This window comes from Buteo buteo, chromosome 6 (assembly GCF_964188355.1).
Source record: "Buteo buteo chromosome 6, bButBut1.hap1.1, whole genome shotgun sequence".
Classification (NCBI taxonomy): domain Eukaryota; kingdom Metazoa; phylum Chordata; class Aves; order Accipitriformes; family Accipitridae; genus Buteo; species Buteo buteo.
In genome coordinates this window covers 8,176,087-8,196,875 of record NC_134176.1, presented here as the reverse complement: position 1 = coordinate 8,196,875, position 20,789 = coordinate 8,176,087, and the positions used below count along the sequence as shown (strand labels likewise).

The following is a 20,789-nucleotide window of genomic DNA, read 5'->3' as shown; positions in this document are numbered from 1 at the left end:
CCACCCCTGTAACCCCCCCCCGCTACCAAAACCTTGCCACATAAAACCAATACACAGCAGTATTGGCTAAGTCCAGAAATCCAGCCAGCCCAGTAGCCTGTCTCCAAAAATGGCCAATAGCGGATGTGCAGGAGAAAGTAGGAAGGTGAAGGAAGCAAACAGAAATACTTCCCCCGAATATTCTCCAGCCCTCCATTGAATTGTGTTTCAAGGTCTTCCTCACTCAGAGGGAAATCTTTTGTGTTTAGTAGCCACAGATGGATTTTATTCCATGGATACATCCCATCATTTTGTAAACCTATGCAGCCGGCCTTGATGTCCCATGGCAAGGAGCTGCAGAGCTTACCTACTCGCTGAACCATCAGAGAGCTGTTTGCTGCTCTGGGTAACAGGAGCTGCTTCCCTCTTTGCTCATTCGATTTTGACATCAGTTTGAGGTACATCTGTCCTGCAGCCAGAGGTTTCACCGCAGATGTATAGACACAGGCAGATGTGTTTGTATGAATATACATACCAGTATATGTAATTATGGCTGCAGGGACTTGATATGCAGTCACTGACCTCCAGTTCTGTGCATGCTGCCATCACTTCATGGCTATTAGTACCTGAGCTGATTAGATGAATGTTTTCTCTACATGATGCAGTTTTACTGATTCTGCAACAAAATCAGCCTTTGCTTTTCATAAGCAACAGATTTGAGCACATCATGATGGAAAGCCTACATTATTCATCATGTCTGGCTTTTGCTAATGTGACTGATGGGACTTTGGAAATGTTCAAAATGGGGGGAGGGGTAGCTGGCCTATTAGCTAAGGCTGCACAGCCCAGAAGAACTCCTTATCACCTTAAGAGGAAGTCTTGGTCCCTTTTATGTGTTTTTCCTCAGTGCTGTTCTCCACCAAGAATTTATTCTTTCACTGCCTGCCCAAACTTTCTCCCAAAGGCCCCATCAAATTCTCATGTCTCCGAGGATATTTCTTAGCTCAGTTTCTGTCCCCATCTGGAGAAGGATCAATTTTGCCTTATACGGCTTCTGAGACGCTGTTTAACAAAAGTGTTTCCTCTCGGAGTCCAAGGACTTTTTCATTCCCTTTGCAAGCTTCTAGGGAGTTTCATAAGGCCCTTAAGATTTGTTCTGCCTGAAAGGTCCAGGCATGAGCTTCTGTCTCACAAATTGGCAAGTCAGTCCATGGTGCAAGGCTGCGGAGAATATCTGCCCCCCGCCTTCGGTATGGGAGAGTTATCATAATATAAAAGATAGACTAGTGTATAGAAATATCATTGTCTATTATATAGTTGCATACCATATGATTGTCTCTAAATATATACACAAACATGCCTGAACATATATGTATGTTTTACCTACAGGCATATGTACATAATACACCAGCAAATTTTTGTCCATATTTAGGATGATACCAGTGTAGCTATTTCAGCAAAAATTATGCCTGTCACCAACACCCTGCACATCTCTCCGTGGTTTCCGTGGTTCCTTCAGTCCCAAACCCTTACACCCATGTTCCTGCCAGCTTTAATCCAGCAGTATCCAAATCCTGACTCTCCCCTCCCCTTTCCTCATACCAAGTGCAAAATGTACGCAAGCGGTTCCCACTCTAACTTACGGCGTCCCTTTTTTCAGCGGTGCTTTGGGTACTGTGGGAGCAGGGGCAGGAGGACTTCCCAGAGCTTCACCTCCATTCAGGAGCAGGTATGAAGACTGCTCAGGACTCAGGGCAGTGCAGATTTGGGAGGTAACATGCTGGGGCCTCAAGAAATCTCTAGAGAGAGGCTTTGAAAAGCCTGCAGGCTGCCTCAGCCCCAAGCACGTCTGTATTGCCAGCCCAGCCCCGGGCTTTACGTGGAGGTGCGCGCGTGTCGTGGAAGTGTCCAGGGTATAGGTGCCTTCGAGTAGCTGGTGTTTCAGACCTACCGGTTAAATTTTCTTTTGCAACTCTGAAAGTTTTTTTTCATTTAGTTGCACCGTGTAAAATTAAACTTGAATGAATAATTACCACTCTCCACTCAGTGAACTACGGTTAATAGGGACGAAGTATAGTACATTAATCTCTGTAGTTATGAGAAAAGATACATTGTTTTGGAGAATCTGGTTGGTTTTGTTTTCATTAAGTATGTTCCTTAGCACATTTGTAAGAGGCAAACAAGACTTGGAAGTGTGTGTGGGAAATGTCAAATTCAAGAACCCTTAAACGCTTCCAAGATTTTATACTTTCTGAAGAGAGTAACCCACAATATAAGAGGAGCTTATACTTCACCGTTCAAATCCAGTGTCTGATGGCTCATGGAAGAGTGAATAAATTCAGTTCATCATGTCCCAGCCTTTCTGAGGGACCCAGTGCTGTTCCCTGCCTCACTGAACTGAAGGCAATGAGAAGATCTTCTTGAGTTTATGAATGGTGATTTCAGTTATCCGTGGTTTGGGCACACATTCTGTAACACACCATCGTGCAGAGTTTCAGAGTGAGCTTCCACTGCTTTCAACCTCTTGGCTTAAATTAACTGTGTGTTACCTTAAATTTAGAAAGAAAACAAGTATTTTGCTCACATTTCTGTGGGAAAATCGTAATAGTCCCTATTAATGAATTCTGTCTTTTTAACTGCACTCTGCAGCTGCTGAAAGCATGACTCAATTCTGTCCTGTGTCCACCTCAGAGAGCAAATCCATTAAGCAATTTTGTGCATTTCAAAAATGGTCTATTTCCTATAAATTATGTAACTGTACTGAGTATATCTGTAAACCAGGTTTTGAACTGTGGGTATAGACAAGGACAATTAACTGCAAAGGGTAATTTCAAAACAGTACATTGGATAAATGATATGTTACTAGGAAATGCTCTGTGATAAGAAGAACATTTTAGAGCAACTTGTTTTATAAATTATACCAGCTATATTATGAATTATAGTTAATTTTAATTACATCAAAATATGCAGAATTAAAAGCAGTTCAATGAGAATGCAGTTACAACCTTTCTAAGGGATGATTCTGCTACACAGACTTTGTTAGAAAATAAAAACGAGGAAATGAAGATAAGGACTTGCACGCTTTATTTTACTCTGCATGAGAAATGTTAGGTATGTTTTACTGGATACAATACCTAAACCAGAACTGGAAATAGAGGAACAGAGCCTCTGACCCCAAAAAGTAATAGGATTGGATAAATTATTACTCTGGTCTGTGTTCCCAAAATAGAGTTGAGTGAAATGTTACAACTACTTAAAAGAGGAAATATTAGAATGTATTACCTTTTTTATCCCCAAACTACAAAATCACTAACCTTCACCAAAGGGCTGCTTGAGGTACCTGAATCAATAGCAATACCACCACTGCCTGCCTGATTTTAGTTTCCTTTTAATAACTGCTAAAATAAAGGGCTTGGATATCATCGGGGTCTGAAACAGAAACCACCCTTTGTACCATGGTTTCTGCTTCAAGATTTGAGGTGTCAGCCACAAACCGCACACCGTGGCCCTAGCCCAGCCTGTGGCTGGCAAGCAGCTGGGCAGCAAGAGGCAGCTTTTGGATGCTTCAGTGTGCTTTCTGTTGCTCCCACTACTTCTTTTCAGAGCAACCATAGGGTCCGAACCTGAAAGCGTATCTCCAGTCTGCATCCATGCTGGTGTTGTGGTTGGGGTCAGGAGTGTGATTTTGAATCTGATGTCCTGGTCCTCCTGAGTTGTCCTGCTGCAGTGTCTAGCATGGCTGTCTGGGGGTGTGGATTCCTTGCAGAGGAAAGGAAAGGAGTCTGGTGTATGTCAGAGCACATCTCATGCACTTTCATCCCTTGGAGCTCATCTGTCCGTGGGACTGGACTACAGCTACTCCTAAGTCCTCAAAATGTGCAGGTCCTCAGCATCAGCTCTTCTGCTACACTGCCTACCAATGTAGAAATAGCCTTCAGGTGTAATTTTCACATCTGGTTGAAGTTATTTATATGTGCAGGTGTCTAAGGTGTCAAACTCTTTCTTACTCAGTAAACAATTAAATACACACTTAAGCATAAGCCTCTACTTAAGTGGATGTGTTTGGATTTAGAACTAGACATCTGGATGTGTTTAAGATTTCAAGCTGGATATTTAGAGGTTAAAAGTCTCAGGGAGGTTTTTGGTGGGTTTTTCAGAAGGAGTGTTGCCATTCACACTGAATTAAAAATGTTTAAATGTCCTTTAAAACGTGGTCCCTGGGCCCTGGAAGCTGGCTTTTGCACCATACTGCAAAGCCATGGTGATGTAGGAACCGAGATGTCACAGGCTTTTGGTAAGAGTGGGGCTCCTAAGTCACTTAGGAACAGACCCTCAGAAATATCCAATCACCTGGACATTAGTTAAGTGCTTATTATATTCAGGAGCCTTTGAAAAATCCATTACCTCCATCTTCAGCTACAAGGAGACCTTTACAATCAGGCTTTTATGCTTTGTGACACTTCACAAAGCAATCTATAAATACCTTAAAAACCTGGGGCTACTGCTAAGGATACTCAAGTACCTCAGATACTTTTAAAACTTCTACCCTTATTAGTTTTCAAAGCTAGGAGCTTATGTTAGGATAATTGGAAGCATAAGACAGTTTGGGAAGAAATCATTTGTGTGCTGAAGAATGCTGCATAAGCATTACCTTTTAACAAATTTGTCCTGCTGTTTTTCAGGTAAAGGTGATGTGTTTGGTGATATCTTCTGGAAGGAAACCAGTCTGGCCCACGCATGTGCCAATGTACGGGCTCTGACATACTGCGATTTACATATTATTAAACGAGAAGCCTTGCTTAAAGTATTGGACTTTTATACTGCTTTTGCAAACTCATTCTCGAGGAATCTCACGCTCACCTGCAATCTGAGGAAGCGGGTAAGGCAACAGCTCTTGTTTTCTCCTTTCTCTCACGGACAGATTGCACGTTCTTGCAGACTGTTTGCAGTGTTTAACAACCCCCAATTTACTCTTGATGTTTTCAGGTCATTGCAGATTAACTGGCCTTCCAATAAATGTCGTCTCTGTTTGTTAATGATGCCTCCATAGAAGTTGCCTGTAGATTTGCAGCTCTGAGAAGCAGTCCTAGCAGGGTGACATAGGAATTACATTTCTTTTCCTTTTCTTCACAGTTGCTGGTTTTTGGCTTTTTTCCCCCATTGCGTAATGTATAAAGTTATATTTTATAGTCTGATAGAATCAAGATGCTGGATGCCTCAGAGGTGAGGTTTAGTCTCTCACCTGCTAAGATATAGGTCAGAGAACAGTCTGATGGATCTGCATGGCATAGACCAACTAAGAGAAATTTATTGATGTTAAATAAATAAAATGTACTCAGCAAAAGTACTGTATTAATACCTGCTTGTCTTACTTGCATAGTTTAGAATTTTAATATGGCAAGGTTAATAAAGCTTGGTAGCGATTCTACATTCACAGCTCACTTCTTAAACCCTCCTGCTCATTTTATAATCAATCAGCAATGCTCACTATCCATTAGTCCTTTCAAAGAACACTCCATCTAAAAATTAATTAGCTATAAGGATGTGTCTTGAAAACAGGTTAAGGGATTCTTTAATTCGCATTGCGGCTGCAAAACTTAATCTTTATGATTTTTTTTTAAGATTGATGAGGGTTATATAAATTTCATTTGCATAGAGAAATCTCATAACAATGATTTATAGATTATTGAGCATTAACTGTGATCCTCTAGCCGCTGAAACACATTTTTCTGCAGCTGTACCTTGGGCATCTCACCTGATAATGTAGCAAGGCTACCTCAGAATTTCACAAGACAAATTCAGCCTCTGCAGTAATAAGAATTCAGCACAACTAAAATTTTACTTTTCTGAGTCTAGTTTCTCTCTATCCACTGGAGCACCTTACAAATGCTTCTTTCAAAGGAGGTTTAATTTTTAGTGCATTCCTTGTGCTCGCTAATATACCAAGTATGGCACAAAATACCCATGGCAAAAAGCAGATGCAATGGGATTACAGTCCCCCTCTGTCTGTGCTGAAGCCTGAATGAGCTGAATTATAATCAGGTTTGGTTCCAGCTTGTCAGCTTACCTCTGTCTTGAAGGTTGTTAACTCTGCTTCAGACCTGAAGAAGGGCTTTGGGGCTTGAAAGCTGGTTTGGGGTTTCTAGCTTATTGCTTCTCTGTTTATAAGATGTCCCCCCAACCTTGACTTCAGCATCCCCAGCTTGCCATCTTGCCTACCTGTAACGTGCCACCAGCTACTGTCCCGCGATGACAATTTGGCTCAGGCATTGCTGACGGTGATTTCATGGGACAAGATAATGCCACACGCATTGTGCCAAAATGTATTCTTTCCTTCTTAAAACCGTAAACCTGTCACTTCAGCTAGCTTCCTGGGACTCCCCTTCACCCATTAGCCGTGACAAGGCTGTGTACAGCAAAAACACATACATATCTTTTCCTCACTCCAGCGACGTGCTGGAGTTCAACTCTGTAGTCCAGGAGTGCGTATGGGGAATAGCCTCCTGGCTGGGTTTTCATGGATTTTCTTCTCTCCCACGCACCTTTTTTAAGGAAAATTAGTTCCCCTGCAGGGCCCTGGCATAGGGAATTGCCCAGGTGGAAACACTCGTGGGCTCATGTCCCCAGTACAGATACCTGCTCTCTAGCTCAGTGTTAGGTACGTGGACTTTGCCATGGGGGCAGTGACTCAAAGCAAGAAGGAACGGCACTTCTAAAGAGATGTTCGATTTCGTAGAAGGAAAGGAAGTGTTGGCTGGGGGCACGTGTGGGCTTTACATGAGAGTGGTTGGAGAGTCAAAGAAAGGTAGTGTCAGTGTGGTACCTGCAGGGTAGAGTTCATTTCACTAAAAGCTGGGTGATGATGTCCAGGCTAGTCACTGGTCACCTTTCTAGCCCATGAGGAGTGGTTCCTCCAGAAGGCAATCACCTGGCCCCTCTTCAGTACCCAGTCTGGGATGGGAAAACCACCCCCTTCCTGCTGACTTTTGAGAGAGTCCATGATCACTAACTTTTAAATACCTAGGGTATATCAGATGAACTCCACCTATGATGTCTCCTACACTTTTACTCAACAACTATGTTGGGAGGACTCTTACTTCTAGTATTGCAGTAAGATGTGCTGAGCCAGAGCCTGCTTTGCAGAAATTCTGTGTATTGTTCTTAGGCACAAAATAGATCATGCTACTTTCAACACCAGGGACACTATCTAAGTCCTGTTACATTAAGTTATTCAGGGGATTGTTTCACACCTCCTATCTCCTGAAAGTATACGTGATTCCCTGTTGGGCACAGAAGTGTTTGACGGTGAATTCATCTCTTAGGAAAAGCAGCGCCATCCAGGACAGTTCCATCAGGTGAACAGAAAACAGTAGTTCAGGCAATGAGTTTAGGCTGACAGAGCTGCATTGTACTGCAGCAGTTTGTGCTGGAGTCATGTAATATAAATGGAAAGAAAATCATTGTTTCCTTTAATTGATTTCAATAGAAATATACTTAGCACTTTTTCTATGTAGTCATCACTCGTAAGGTTTGACATTTAATTATAAAAAAAAAATACACTCCTTGCAGTTCTGTGTTCAAGAAAATGGCTGTTCTCACTGTCAAAAATATATAAACAGAATTGTTTTTTCATCAGGTCTGCTCTTTGAAATACGCATACATGTATGTGAGTGCACACACACATGTGTTTGTGCTGCACTGCCCCTCAACCAGCACTTAGATGTAGTCTCTAGACTGCAAAACAATTTAGACGTTCAAAAGGCTAATAAATTAATACTAGTACTGAACACAAAAGGTTAGTTCCACATGACAGGGAAGAGAAAGTCTTGCTGAAGTGGGAAGATAATGTTTTCTCACTCCCAAATAACATTTAGAGGCCTGGTATGTTGAATGACCTACTTAAGGCATCTGCTCAGCATGCTATTATCAACTCTGGATTTTTGTTGTCTTTTTTGTGTTAGGTAGCTCAGCCATCATGCTGCATTTATGAGCCCATAAAGTGAGCGTGTCTGCTAGCTTTTCAACCTGCAGTCATCTTTCCTGCCCAGGGTGGCGAGGTGACTTTTATTCTGTAATTGCAAAGTATTGCAGCATATCGTGTTTCGTGCTCTGAAATCTTTCTGGCACATCTAACGTCACTGATGCACACTCCAAGGCAGAACTAGGACTTTGAACTTTTTTTCCAAACAGGGAAAATAATTAATCTGGAAAGATATTCTTGAAAAACACAATGAGATTACATAGCTGCCTCAGAGGACTGAAAGTTATAAAGCAGTGTTTGGGATGAGTCTTCAAAGAGTTAATTACTGCCTTCTAATGTTGGAGGAGAATATTAATAATGTCTAATTCATTAAGTGCTTTTCAAGATTTCACACAGCTGGAGGAGGGCCTCTCTGCAAGCTTAAGCCATGGAGCTTGGCCCGAGGAGGGGAGCCAAGACAGACCTCTAGGAGGCTCGAACCTGTATAAATAAGTGTACATTTTATTGATGGTCAAAATTCAGGAAGGCAGGCCTACATCAAGCTACCAAATATGTTCCCACAGAAAACAAGTGTTCAGCTGAAATATTTTTAAAGTGTTTTTTTTTCCTTTTCTCATCATCGGTCCCATTTGCATCAGCTAATGCACCACCTCCACCTAACTGCTGGACCAACACAGTCTGTGCAAGTGCAGGAAAAAATCAAACTCAAATTTTGGCCCTCCTGAAATCCCAACTAAAATTCTCCCATGCTTCAATAAAGCAAAGATTTCCCCCAGCTTTTAAAGTACACCGTCACATGCTGCTGTTTTCTACCATGAGCAAAAAGAGCTGTGTTAGAGAAATGAGTCAGGAGCAGCCAGGGAAAAGGAGGATTGTCCATATAGGAGCTCTGGTGCATTTTCTCCTGGAAGGTGTGCTGGAGAATAAACCAAGGAGATACGAGGAGAAATGAGTGTCTTTAAGGCAGTGAAATACCATCCGGAGAGTCTCGGTTCTTTTCCATGACACTCTTAAAGCCAGGAACAACACTGTGAGCGACTGATGTTATCTAATTCCTCCAGCACACTGTGAATCTCTGAGGCTTTTTAGCGGGTGATACCATCAGACTGTCTTAACACACGCCCTGTTTTTCTTTCTATTTCAGATTGGAGTAATTTCTTTTTAAATTGGCTTTCTGGTTTTTTTTGAGGTTTTAATGAATCGCATGTGGTTTCTTGACTGAATCACTCATCATTTCTGTGTCACATAGTTTTTAGAAAAGCTTTATTTTAATTTGAATTCTGCGTTCATGTCTCCTAAAAGTGAAGGTTGTACTGAGGTTCATTCAGGATCCCCCTTCTTCATTTTTAAGACTCTCCAGATGGCGTGCAATATTAGCGAGTGTCCTGATGCAGAAGCAATGTCAAAAGCAGAAAGCATTGCTCTGCATATTGGCCCTTGCTCCTGAAGGTTGCGCATGTTCTGGTGAACCTGGGGACTTTCGCAGGTTTTGAGCTCTGAAAGCCGTTCACAATTACGGCAGCTTAATTCAGAGCTGTTTGCACTTTGCCAGCTGGTGCTCACACTCAGTCCTGATCAGTTGTGGGGAGTGACTTGCTTACGTAGAAAGGGATCAGAGCATCGTCCTTGGGCAACTGGCAAACAAAAAGCTGTGGGGTAACTGTGGAGCAGGATGTGCTGAGCACCTCCTCTGCCCAGTGGTCCATCTACACTGGCAGGTCCGTCATCCATTTTCACCATTTTTTTCAGTCTATTATTGGGAACTTGCTCCATGTGGGACAGTAATGATGGCAAAACTATCTGGGGAAACCAAGTTTTTCCATCATTATTAATGAGGAGAAGCAGGGGAGAAAAACATGCTGCTTAGGGAACTGCTGTGACTAATAATGTAGATCAGCTGGTGGGGGCTTCAGGGGGGTCCTGGACTCCTGTCCTGTGATAGGGAATATGCCCATCCCCAGGCTGGTACTTGGTCCTCATCCATCTCTCACTCCTGGTACTTTCCTTTTGCATGTGCAGCTTATTCTTCTGCTGGTTTGAGCCAGTGTCAAGGGTCCCAGGGAGTGCAGGATCAAGCCTCTGGAAGGGCAGATCCAACAGATCAAGTTCTGTTATGGCTTACATGGCCAGCAGGCTTTTGGCATCACTTATCTCCGAGTTTGTTTGTAACTCAATGGCTTGCTCAAGCCTATTGAAAGTTAATTTGATCGGCTTCTTGATGGCAACGTGTATGGCATGTTTCCTTTCCCTGTCTGTATCTTTGCAGGGACTCAAAGCATCTGCAGGCTGATACATCCTGCCGCTTGCTGACCCTAGCTGAGGCAAGGGGACACAGAGGGGCTCCCCATCCAGGCATGGTGGTGCCCCTCTTCACTTCTCCAGGGAAAAACACTGAGTGATGGTAGTCACAGCCCATAGCTGTGCTGCCCATGACATTGTGTTTGGACGTTTACAGCTCTTGCTTCATTACTGCAGTAACAGGCAGCTCTCTTGTGCCCATGGCAAAGGACACCCTCCTCAGCTGTGTAAGCCAAAGGTCTGACCTCTTACTTTTCCTCCTCACTCTGTCCTCACCTGTAACTCCAACAAAAGTAACACACCTTATACCTTTTTTTCCTCTTTTTTTAAAGCAATAAGGTTGGTTCAGTTTGGGCATAAATGGGCTATTTACCTCCTCATGCTCTCTCTGTAGAGCTCACAGGCTAGCCTTGCCTTTAATTTCACCAACTTCCTTTCTCCATCTCCATGTGAGAAAGGAAAGATTGTTCTACCTTGTCTCAGGATGCTCCTGCCCTTTCCTGTCCCTCTCTGGTCTGTAGTTGCCTGGGTTTTTTCTTCTTTTATATGAACATGTTGTCCCAGAAAATGAAGTCCTATAGCTATAGTTTAGCTGTAGTGACAGTTTAGCATGATTACAGAGCAAACAAATTATACCCTCAAAAATCAATTTGGTTTTGTTTTGTTCACATCTTAGCAGACTCTGCAGCCTCCGTTATGCTTGAAGAAGCTTTCACTTAAGACAATATTTTTATATTTTTTATTGTTTGGTTTCATTGCATTCACAGCTATCTCCAGTTATGTTAATATTCCATTGCAATACTTCCTAAAGGACTGTTTCACTGATTTAGATCTAGTACTACTTCTGATGGTGTCTAGACTTGTATATTGAATGTGCATGGGACAGAAGAGCCCACTTCAAACAACACATGACCTCATCCAGACCTACCAATTGACAGTGGTCACTGGCTGGTCCATGCCTGGGAATTTCTTGAGAAACTGCTAATAGGTCTGGGCCAAACCCACGTGAGGAATTTATCAGTATGGAGAATGGAGTAATTCCTTGTGTATTTGTATCTGTGTGGTTACAGACAGCCCTGCACAGTCCATGCTACACCTTCTGCCATGGAGAGACCCATGCAATTCCTTGTGAGTGAGGATTACAGATCTGAGGGTAGAGGTTTTTCTGCAGCTCTTCCATCTCCTGCTCCCCTGAGCCATTCCTTGTGTCTTTGCTTCTCTTCAGGGACATGGGGATTTGAGTTTAAAGCAGTCAAAGCAAGGAAGTTAGTCCTTGGAGGACCGTGCATGACTTTGCTAGGTAGAAGAGCAGCATAAAAATTCAAAGAGAAAGCTGCGGCAGCATTAACTTCACCCCTCTGTGCCTCTCTGCCAGACGGCATGGGACAGCTGTCTGAGCAGAGCGATTGCTGTAAAAGCTGTTCGTGGGTTTGCTTTCTCACTTTTTTTTTGGTAGCTGTGAGTCTGACTCTTTTCTGTGTGCCTCACTCCCTTCCCTCTCCTTTTTGCCACTTCATCATCTCCTTTACAGTGGTCTCTTCTGGGCACACTTCAGGTCACGCAGACTGTGGGAAATCGGGGGTATGAGAGCAATTGTGCCTCTGAACCCCTAAAGCTGTGCCAAGGAGGTTTAGACTGGACATTAGGAAGCATTTCTTTACCAAGAGGGTGGTCAAACACTGGAACAGGCTTCCTAGAAGCTGGTCGATGCCCCAAGCCTGTCAATGTTTAAGAGGCATTTGGACAACACCCTTAACAACATGGTTTAACTTGGATCAGCCCTGAATAGGTCAGGCGGTTGGACTAGATGGTCACTGTAGGTCCCTTCCAACCAAAATATTCTCTCCTCTCCTCTCCTCTCCTCTCCTCTCCTCTCCTCTCCTCTCCTCTCCTCTCCTCTCCTCTCCTCTCCTCTCCTCTCCTCTCCTCTCCTCTCCTCTCCTCTCCTCTCCTCTCCTCTCCTCTCCTCTCCTCTCCTCTCCTCTCCTCTCCTCTCCTCTCCTCTCCTCTCCTCTCCTCTCCACCTCAAGGACTTGGATGTCTTAGTGAGAGTTTAAATACTTACCTGAAAAACAGGGCATTGTATATCCCACAGGGTCTTTGGGAGGCTTGGGGTAGTATAGATTCATGGCACAGTCTGGATTACTACATTTCACCTTTGGACTGCAGGCAGATGCAGAGATTAGCCAACGCGCTATCATCTTTAATAGTGTTTCAGAGTCACACTAATCCCACAAGGGTACCAGCAGGCCCCTATTCTATTCTGAATATAATCTCTAAATTAAATACCTTCCTTAGATGTCCTGACCATGCTTCTGTAGGAGCGAACGGCAAAGCACTCTGTTAAAAGTAGGACTGAGCCCAGTTCTGATAATCCTTTGACATTACAGAGATAGACTTATTTTTTCCTGGATGTGTAGCTTCCCTGTCTAAATCTAAATCAAAAGGACATTTGATCTTGTTTGTCATACTGCTGGTTTTTGTTGAGAAATGCAAGGCAATTTAGCATACTTTTCAATCAAGATCTTTGAACAGCATGGCATGGCTGCAGAAAAAAGTCGTGTGTGCTGATATACTGCTTTCTGCACGCAGGGACTCAGCAGATTTTATAAAAGGCACTCTGCTGATTTGCCCCAGCAAAAGGTATGAGCATCTCTTCTTCAGGCAGGCAATGCAAAGAGTGATTTATTTGAGTGTGGAAAGATCATTAAACAGGAAATGTCGGGGGTGGGCAGCGTCCGTAGGAAAACAAAAATGTAAGCTGGCTATGTTAGAGTGAAAAGCCAGATTGACGATGATTTGCTATTCTACTTTTTATGAATTAAAACCATTTTCTTATTTAGAAAGCTGTCATAATTAAGAGACTCTCCTTAGTTGACTCGGAAAGCCTTCTGCAGGCTCTCTGTTAATATCGATTCAGGGCAGTGTTGCTTGCACAGGACTTGAATGATGATAAAAAGTAAATCAAAGGTTTACTATATTTAATCTTGTAAATATTAAAAAATAAACATTTTGTGTTCACCTCCCCTCATCGATTAAAATTGACGCTTTTAATCTCTTCCAACTGCTAGGGAAGGGGAGGGAATGTGCATGGTGCAATGGGAAGCAACATTGCCATTTCAATTTTGATTGCCAGTTAAGAAGGTCTTTATCATCAGCCCCCGCCGTGTTTTGATATTGTCATGTCCACGGGCACCGGCAGCTCAGCCAGCAGCAGACCCGCGTGGATCACCGTCCCCGTCCCTGAGCTTCTCTTGCGGGCTGTTACTTTGCCAGGCTCAGCTCTGCGGCAGGCTCTCTTTTGGGCAGGTGTCCTAACAAAGCCCATCTCCCCATAGCTTTGTGCGACTCCTCTGGTGCCTAATAAGCCATGGGAGTATTACAAATGCATTTGTGTTACCGCTGAGAGTAACCAATTTATTTTGTGATGCCCTCAGTGTGCCCAGCAGCTGCCACTGCTGCAGGTGGTTCCCTGCTTGTGGGCCACCTCCGTTAGGTAGAACTGCCCCTAACGCTGAGGCCACCAGCATCCTACCAGGTAGGGTTTGCACAGAAAGTGGGGAAAGAGGTCTGCTGTGTTATCTCACACCCCTCCAAACAATTAGCCCAGAGCAATGGATTTCTTCTTGCCTGGGCTGCTGAGCCTAATTGCTATGTCGATCTACAACTTTTCCAACACAATAACCACAAAAAGAGGGGGAAATGTTACAAAACTGAGATGATTAATTCCAAGGGTTCTGGTTGCTTCTGTTGTTGCTTCCTGGAGCTGAACACCAGACGTTTCAGTAACACAACACAGCGTGACTTGCAGGTATAAAAATGAGTTTCTACAACAGGCTTCTCACTCCCCAAACCTTACTTCTGCAAGACTGGGAATGCCAGTCGCAATGCACCAAAAGCCATGGCTGGGGAAAGAAAACTTCTGCCTGTTCATTGGGATCATATAAATGGATTCCCATAGGCTTCAAAAGGAGAAGGCAGAGCTTTAGCATTCACCCCAGTGGGAGTTTTCTGGCTCTGCCCAAAATGGGATCAATTTTGACCAATCTAGAAATGATCTGTAACAATTTCACAGCTGTTTTGTGCTGGAGAGAGCACTAATTTTATTCTTGTCTCTCCCTCTCCAAACAGGTTTTTGCCTTGGCTTGCACAAAAAGGCTCCTCACCAGTTACACACTGTGAGCCTGTAAAATGCTAAATAAAACTCCCTGTGTAAGGTCTTTCTTTTCTGTAGAAGTATAAATCCATCCATCTATTGTTCTGCAGCACACAATTCACCGATGCAATACCCAAACGTACTGGTTCAGCATGTGGTAATCACTGCAGCCGTGCAAATCCTAGATTTACCTTACTTTGAATGCTATTTTTGGGCTGCTTTCTACAGCAAAGAAACAGTGCATGTAGGAAAGTATTAAACTGTACACAAAGTGCAAGAGAAACTTTGTGGGGAAGTTTGCATGAATCCCACTAGTTTTAGTTAAAAATAAAACCCAGCCTGTCACTTCCAGCTTAATGATGGCTGATTGACTGTGCCTTTTTTAATTGTCAGCCAGTTACTGTGATTAGCAAGCTGCCTCAGTTTAGGTCCCATGCAAAGGAAGTCTGGAGGAGCAATTTTGAGAGTAGATGATTTACATATATGCCAGAGGTGGGCATAGCTGTCAGGAGGGACAGGGGGATTCTGGGAAGCACCTGAAATAAGCTGAGTCCCATATTATTGCACTTTTGAGCAACTTGCTGAAAGGCAAAAATCTTCCATGGGTTTAGGAAGTAATATACATTATTAATCCATGTTTTTTCCTCATATTTTTACTTCTCAGTTTTTACAGCCCTTAGTCTTAATTCGTTTCCCTTCCTAAAGATAACAAAAATATAATATAGTTTTCAGATGTAAGTTACTGTTAAAAAAGGAGCATAGCCTAAGCAGTTATAAAAGTCTCTCGTTCTCTTAACTCCCTTAATTAAACTGTCAGTGATCTTTTGAACTTCGGGACCTCCCCTCAGACTTTTAGGTGAATTCTAGATTATTTTATTAGCACTCCTTTGTCTCAGCTGCCAAAAAGATTTTGTATAGTGCTTCCTATCTAAATATTTCCATCAGTCACTGTACCTCCAGCGCAGCGGGATGTACCTCTCCGTGCTCCGTGAGTACAAATGCCTTTAGGAAACAGTCCATTGTCCTCTGTTTTTTATTACAGACAGCACTTCTGTTACCACAGGAACAGGCTTTGGCTTTTTCTGAAAGCCTAAAACACTTTGCACTCCCTTGAAAATGTGAAAATGGGGGCCTAAGCAACCAGTAGATGACAGCAGCAAAGAACGGCCATTTCTAAGCAGGATATTTCTACCGGTCAGCTGAAATGTAGCATTTTTATTAAGATTAGCTTTGCTTTTTCATTCATGGCCATCACTTGCCCCTCAGTGCACAGACATCCAGTTTTCCTTCTCCATGTCTCTGACCTTATCAGAACATCCTGGCATCTCAGCACTTAATTTCTGTGTCTAGCCTCACTATTTTCACCAACTCTGCCTTCCTTGACTGCCTGCCATTGTAATGAATTTCCATCTCCATCATGTGTCTAAGGCAAATCCATTTTTAAATGGAGCAGTTGTTGGTTGTTCAGAGCAGCTCAGTTATGAATGACCCCCATCCTTCTCCCAGGCTGTATTAACTTTTCTGCCAAAGAAGGCTACAGTAGAAATATGAATGGATTAACTGAATCATGCATGTTTTTCATGTGTTATTAATTGTCGCTGCTTCCATTTATTAAAGGACTTAGCCAATAACCTCAAGATGTTCTACAAAAGTACATGAATAATAATTTACAAGCTCAACACAGCCACGCATTAGTGTACCAAACAGATGCCTGACTGATCTGCATGAACCATCAGCCATAACTTAAAGCATTTACTGCAAAGTTTGAACCACGGCACTATTTGCCCTGTGGTCCATCAGTAACGTGTCCCGTGAAGAGCTTCCTCCCAGACCAGTTGTGCTCAAATTCAGTCCAACGTCTCAGCTACTAATAGGGTAGATAAGGACTCTGCTGGGACAGAGATTGACCTTGCAAAATCCCCAACAGCCTTCTTTAGCCTTGCTAGCCTTCTTGTGGGCAGATGCTCTTGCTCCACGGATCAGCCCTGCCCCATGGGTGGAACATCTGGCACAGCTGCACATCTGTAGGCATCCTCTAGCATCTAAGGTGGGTGATGGACCCCGCTGAAAAGAGTCGGCCTCCTGGAAGTGCCTGGACAAAGCCTTACTGGGAGAAGGTGACTGAAGAACTGCTGTCTCATGTGGGAGGCTTAGGGTTAGCCAGATTCTTCAGATACCAGAAAAAAAAATCAAACCAGACAAAAAGAGAGAGGATGCTTTAGTCAAAGTCTCAGAGGTCAAAAGGACCTGTGGGAAGCAAACACAGCATCTGAGATGAAAAGTAACAGAGCCAGAGGTAGAAATCTGTACTTCTGTCTGGTGTCTCTCTGCATCCTTGCAGCAGCGTTTATCCTGTATCAGCTGGTGTTTTGTTAATTGTGTGTGCACAGAGAGTGGTGGAAAGCATACGAACAGTGTGTAAACAGGGTGCAGCATAGTCACAAAAGGGGAAATACAGAATCATCAATGTTATTGATTGCAAAGACTTGTTATTTGTGCAGGTATAGGATTTTCTTACTGGCCCCAGAGAGGAAGAGGGGACAAATCAACTGGACTGACTCCAATTTTACATGAGGAGGTCATTTCTGACCACTTTTAAAGCCAGATTTGCGAAAGTACACAATACTGAGGATTACAAACTAATTTGTTTGGGTCTGGAGCAATGAGATAAGCTAAGGCTGCAAAAACAGCAGGCTCAGCCCCTAAGGAGCATCCTGTGTCAGTGCCTAAATACATGGATAGGAACATAAAACAGTGCTGATGAGCTTTACAGAGATCCACATCTAGAAAAGAGGTGATGGCTGTGATGCAGGTATTAGGGAAGATCAACCAAGAATCACATGAAAAAAACTGAAGGACCTTTTCCCCAAGAATAGACTAAATGCTGGGACACAATACAATGATACCCACAACTAGGATATAGCCAGATCATTAAAATCCTCCCCAGCAGAGCCTTAGCTTATTGCCATGAAAGCCCAGAGATTGATTTAATGCAGTCAGCATGTAAATGGGAAGGAAATGGCTCTTCACCACACCATCTGTTTATCCCATCCCCATAACCCCACTAGTTAACTCTTTTGTGCTGTCTCTTCCTCTTGCCGATACCCTTCAGAAAGAAACACAAAGCTCTGCAGAGTCACCATTTGCCAAGTTCCTCAGTCACATCTTCTGAGGTTAGAAAAAACATCTAATGGTCCCTTTGGGGACAGGAGGAGCACTTCATCCTCCCTGGGTGTTTGTCACAGAGGCAACCCACTGGTTTTGCCTGCAAGAGGCTCTGATACGACTATCATTAGCAACTTCATTTCTGCACAAGTAACCTTCAGGGAACAGCACGCTGTCTTTGTGGTGAAGTTTCATGTGGCTGATGCAGTATTTCCATGCTGTTGTAGGAAGCTCGCTAGTTGGTGGATAACTCTCGTCCAGGCTCTTTTGGCTGTGGGTGATTTTCCTTGACTTTCTGCCCCAGAAAGTTCTTCACTGGTGCAGATTCAGGTACAAGAAAATATTAACAACATCATTGAAAGGGGGTCTTTGCTCTCTAAAGATTTTCCATTTGATTATGCCATAAACAGAAGGCCCCTGCTCTGTTGACAATTACAGATGCATCTGAAAAACTCTAATTCCTTCAATCTTTTGAGCTAAAGTACCCTCAGTGACAGCTCTATACCAACCACTTTTGGCTAAAGAGAGATGCTTGGGTGAAAGTAGCACATCCTCTTCAGAGTATATTTCTTCTTGTCTGGATGCTCTTCAATGTTTGTATGCTTATGTCTTGGGTCTTTTTTTCTCCTTAAGGGGTTCCTCCCCAATGAAGCACTGGCTGTGATTGTATTAAAGGCAATTACAGTATGTTTCAACAGCCAGCACTCCTTACTCACATGCTGCCAACTGGGGAAATTTTAGCTCTTGCTGGGTGAGACGTTTCACTTGAAGAATCCCAGGGATACTTGTTAAGGTTATTGCATAGAGCTTTCTATAGTTAAATGAAGTAGATATTAAAAGTTTAAATAACCTTTTGGTCTTTTTTCCTGTTAAATTGGGATTTCCCAATGGCTTAACTTGAGTTATTTCACATCTATTACGCAGTCGGCTGTCCCTGTCTTTCAGTCAGTGAATGATCTGCCAGAGATGTTCATCTTTCCCGAGTCTTGATTTCAATTTAAAAGAATTGCCAGGTCACGATGCCAGTGGATTTTGTGCTGGTGTCTCTGAGCTGAGGAGCAGAGATATGAGTTGCTGAATTGCCCCAGTTCATTCTCCCTTGCAGCATCCCTGTGGCTTCGTTCGCGGGGCATCCGATGGGGAAGGTAGGCACAGAGATACGTCCAGCGGTCATTTGAGCTTGGGTTTCATCCAAAAGATCTGTAGAAAGAGAGTGAGCACTGGCAGCACTTCCCTGAATTTGGTCCAGGCAGGTTCGGTCTTCTCTGATATGACAATAGACTGTATTTATGTGTCAAGAAGGAGAAGAAGTAACTCCGAGGTAATTTTTGCATGGCTGGCTAGCTGAAAGCGGAACCATGGTGCAGTGTGAGCTTTGGGCTTGAAAGCAGCAGAGCCAGATTAAAGCAGTTCTGAACTGAGCCTAATTAATGCCGCCTTTCTGTGGGGGAACACTACTATGTTGCAATAGGGGTCCTTGTGCCCTTCGCTGTGGTGTGGCGTAGCCATGCCCTCATTTTCAGCCCCATGAGCATTTAAAAGATCAGGTCCTTCACTGGGATCTAGAAGCAAATAGGAAACAAGCAAATGATTGCCCAGCCACTCGCCTAAATCTGCTCCACTCAGGAATACTACCATGTTTTGAATTAGCTTGAGTCTGGAGTCAGTGGCACTCCCCACCAAACTAGTCTGCATTATTAAACCTGGTTCAGGTGAGGAATGTCTGACAGTGACAGAGCAGCATGTTTTACCTCTCTGTGCTGTAATATGGAAAGATACAACAAAGTTTTTCTGCCTTGGCTCTTCAAGGTACAGAGGTTGCCCATTGTCCCTTTTGTTTGGGTCTGTTGTTCGTATGTTCTGCCCTTTAAAATTATTTCTTCATTTCTGACTCATCACTTCCAAACAAAACTGATGGTGTTCTACATCGCGTGGCACTGGAAGTGCATTGTTTTAATTGAAGCTCCTGTTATAAAAGCTTTTCAATAAATTAACAAAACCTTGAAAATGATGAAGTGAACAAACAGAGCACATTCTGTATAAAACCAAAGTTTCTGAAAGCCAGGTAGAATGTCCTCAATGTCAGAAGCAAGGCTGATAGCAAGGAGTGTTATCTTTTGTTAGACCAGTGGATATAGCTGGAAAAAAATCAACAAGCTTTCAGTTGCAAAACACTTTTTCAGGTCTGAAGACTTCTGATTAAATTTCAGGCACTTTATAGTCTGGTACAGTAATATTTAAGGAAAAAAAAACCCATAATGATTCCAATTAATTTAAATTTCCACTTAAAGTAGAGAGGAGAGAATAGTTCATTTTGGGAACAATTTGCAATTCTTTTGCTGATGTATTACTTTGTAAATGGAGAATCTCTCTTAGGCATTTATTGAGACCATTTGGTCTTCAGGCAGAAACCCATAAGAGGCAAAAATGCAGAGAACAAAACATGAATTCTGCAAATCCTCTGGGTCCATGTTCTGTGTGGCTTTGTGCTAGGGATATGCAGGAATACTGGGTCTGTCACACATAGGGCTGGCCAGAAGCCAAATGTGAAGATTTTGACATTTTTTATTGGAATAAAAGCAAGACCTTCTGAAATTTTTCACTAAATAAACAGAGATAGTGCTGCCCACCTCCCCACCCCTCTTCCAACACAAACCTGAACAGCAGTAAAGTTGTCCTGGACTGGATTCAATTTCAGCAATTAACTGCAATTACAGTTGAGCCCTTCCAACTATTTCAAATCCAGAACTATATTTCCCAGACTGGACAGTAGTGAAAAGAACGTGCATTATTATATTAATAATTTTATTTTACTTTATAATTATCTGTTTAATCTTTTTGTGGTATGGTTTTTCCTTCTGGGCTGGAAACCTTGGTTCCGTCCCCTTCACTCCTCTGCTAAGCAGCTCAGTGACCCTGGGCAAGTGATATATGACCTCTCTGTGCCCTGGTTTTGGCATCTGGCAAAAGAGGCAGCAACATGAATCCTACTTTTTTCCAACACAGGGAAAGAAGCGTGGTAGATTAGTACTGCATATTGTTATTGATGATTGATTTTCTGTTGCAAGTTAAATCAGGCTGAAGAGCGGCATGATGTCTTTTGACACTTTTCCCCATCCCAGAGAACACCATTTCTGCAGTCTGCCCCAAGCTCAAACCACCCCACTGTCATCTGAAGGCTTTGAACTATCTTTCCCTATTTATGCTCAG

General features: G+C 43.0%; 1 protein-coding gene across 1 annotated transcript in view; it reads left to right on the top strand.

Annotated features, from left to right (window-relative positions):
* KCNH5 (potassium voltage-gated channel subfamily H member 5) overlaps window positions 1-20,789 on the top strand; it is a 159,749-nt gene that overhangs the window by 125,843 nt on the left and 13,117 nt on the right. The window contains exon 10 of the mRNA XM_075031045.1: window positions 4,662-4,858. Within this exon, the coding sequence (XP_074887146.1) occupies window positions 4,662-4,858 (197 nt within the window). The remainder of the gene's footprint in view (window positions 1-4,661; window positions 4,859-20,789) is intronic.